The 2,028-nt window shown below is 59.2% G+C and overlaps 1 protein-coding gene across 1 annotated transcript; it reads left to right on the top strand.

Moving 5' to 3' along the window:
- Nucleotides 1-524: 524 nt before the first annotated feature.
- LOC136452994 (uncharacterized) lies at nucleotides 525-1,725 on the top strand. Its single transcript, XM_066453569.1, has one exon. The coding sequence runs from the start codon at nucleotides 547-549 to the stop codon at nucleotides 1,453-1,455; it is 909 nt and encodes a 302-aa protein (XP_066309666.1). The 5' UTR covers nucleotides 525-546; the 3' UTR covers nucleotides 1,456-1,725.
- The last annotated feature ends 303 nt before the right edge of the window (nucleotides 1,726-2,028 follow it).

The following is a 2,028-nucleotide window of genomic DNA, read 5'->3' on the forward strand; positions in this document are numbered from 1 at the left end:
AATAAGCCTAATCGCCTGCCTGCTCCCTGTTCATACCTGTTCGGTTGGCTGGTTCGTATCGTTACTGGTTCGTAAAGAAGTACTGCTGACTGATCTGTGTGAGAGAAAAATACTGTTCCAGCTGGAAATTTATGATCGTTTACGATAAGCCATAGCCAAACGAACAGGCTCCATGACTTCCATCGTTGCGAGGCCCTCTGCGTGTCTCCTAGATCTCACATGCTCTCAGACAGGCTCTCTCATGTAGCCAGCGTGCACCAGATTCCATCATGCACACCGCGCCGCGCACGCTCTCCCGGCCCGTCTCCGTTCCCCCCCACTCAATCCAATCCCCCGCCATCATCGGCGCACCCCGACCTGATTAGTGACCACCCACATTGTCTAGGATGCCTTTCTGTTCCCATCAGCTTTCTACCGCTGTTAGCTGCGAGACCTGATTGTACCGTCCTGCACCGCCGGTGGTCGCTGGACCCGGACCCGGACCGCCTATAAATATGTGGGCGCGCACGGAAACACACACAGTGCCCACCGACGGTTTCCGACCCGATGGCTGCCTCTGTTGCTCGCCACCTCTTCCTCGCTGCCTTATTAGTGGCCGTGCTCGCCGTCGCGGCGCCTCGCTCGGCGGACGCGTGGGGCGGTGGCCGCTTCTTCTTCAGCAAGACCACGCGTCCCGAAGCCACCGTCGTTGAGCCCGAGAAGGCTGCCGTGCCCATCAACGCCGCGACCGCGGACACCGATGCCGCGCCGGTGTTCTCGCGCCCCTCGACCGCCGGCAGCGGCCGCGGGTACGGGCTCTACGGCCGCCCCGAGGAGAACTACCCGCCGGACTACTTCCGCCGTGGCGTGCACCGCAACGCCGAGAAGCTGACGACGACCGACGTGGCGCCGGCCACAGCAGGTACCGTGGAGGCGGCGGCGGCGGCGGCCCCTGTAAGAGCCCGCGGTGCCGGCGGCGAGCGCGTCCGGACGACGTTCCCCGAAAACGGCAGCGGCAGGGGTCGGCCGCCGACCGACGTGCCGGCCACCACCACCGGCACCGAGGAGGAGGGAGGCGCCGGAGGAGACCTCGACGGCGTCCAGCCGTACCCGGAAAACGGCAGCGGCAGAGGCCGGCCGCCGTGGTACTACACGGGCTTCCACAGGCAGCAGGAGCAGCGGGACTACGGGATGAGTGACACGAGGCTGTACCAGAACGGCCGCTACTACTACGACGTGGACGCCGGCAGGTACGGCTACGGCCGCGAGTCGAACCCCATGCGGACGCGCCCCGCCGAGGAGGAGTTCGGCTCCGGCTCCGGGTACGGCCGACCCCGCGGCGCCGGCGGCAGGCGCGACAGTAGCTACCAGCAGCAGCAGTACGGCAACGACGAGGAGTTCGCGAATGGAGCCATGGATCAGAACACCAACGGCTTCCAGGAGGAAGCAGGCCAGAACGGATTATACATTCCATGAGTTTGCATTGTGTCATGTGTCAGTACTCAGTCGTGTGTTGCAACTACTAGTGGTGATCGCATCGTGTGCTTCGTAGGATGGGGGAGCTAGCTAGTAACCGCTCCTCGTTTGCTGCAATCGAGTACTTTGTGGGTACAACCAGCTGCCTGCTTCTGTGCACGCCTACGTGCACTAATGGTGACGCAACCAATGAATGAAGAAGTGTGTGTACGTACAATGGAATGGAACTGGTGTATTGCAGATCAAAATGCTATCCACCTTACTGTTCATCTGTCGGTGCACACTGATCCAATTTGTGTGGCTGCAATGATCAGTGGGCTAAAAACTGTACGAACTTACTACGCAGGGTGATTTTTGTTTATTTTTCACGTTGATCCGTACCCCCCGTAGATCGCAATAATTCCATCAGCAGACAATGGGACGGACGACATGTTGTAGGGCGCGTTTAGTTCGAAATTTAGATGTGCAAAGTTTGCATAGTGCCAGATTCTATACTGTAGCATTTTGTTTGTATTTGGTAATAATTGTCCAACGGTTGACTAATTAGGCTTAAAATATCCGTCTCGCAAAGTA

The sequence above is a fragment of the Miscanthus floridulus genome, chromosome 5 (assembly GCF_019320115.1).
Source record: "Miscanthus floridulus cultivar M001 chromosome 5, ASM1932011v1, whole genome shotgun sequence".
Lineage (NCBI taxonomy): Eukaryota > Viridiplantae > Streptophyta > Magnoliopsida > Poales > Poaceae > Miscanthus > Miscanthus floridulus.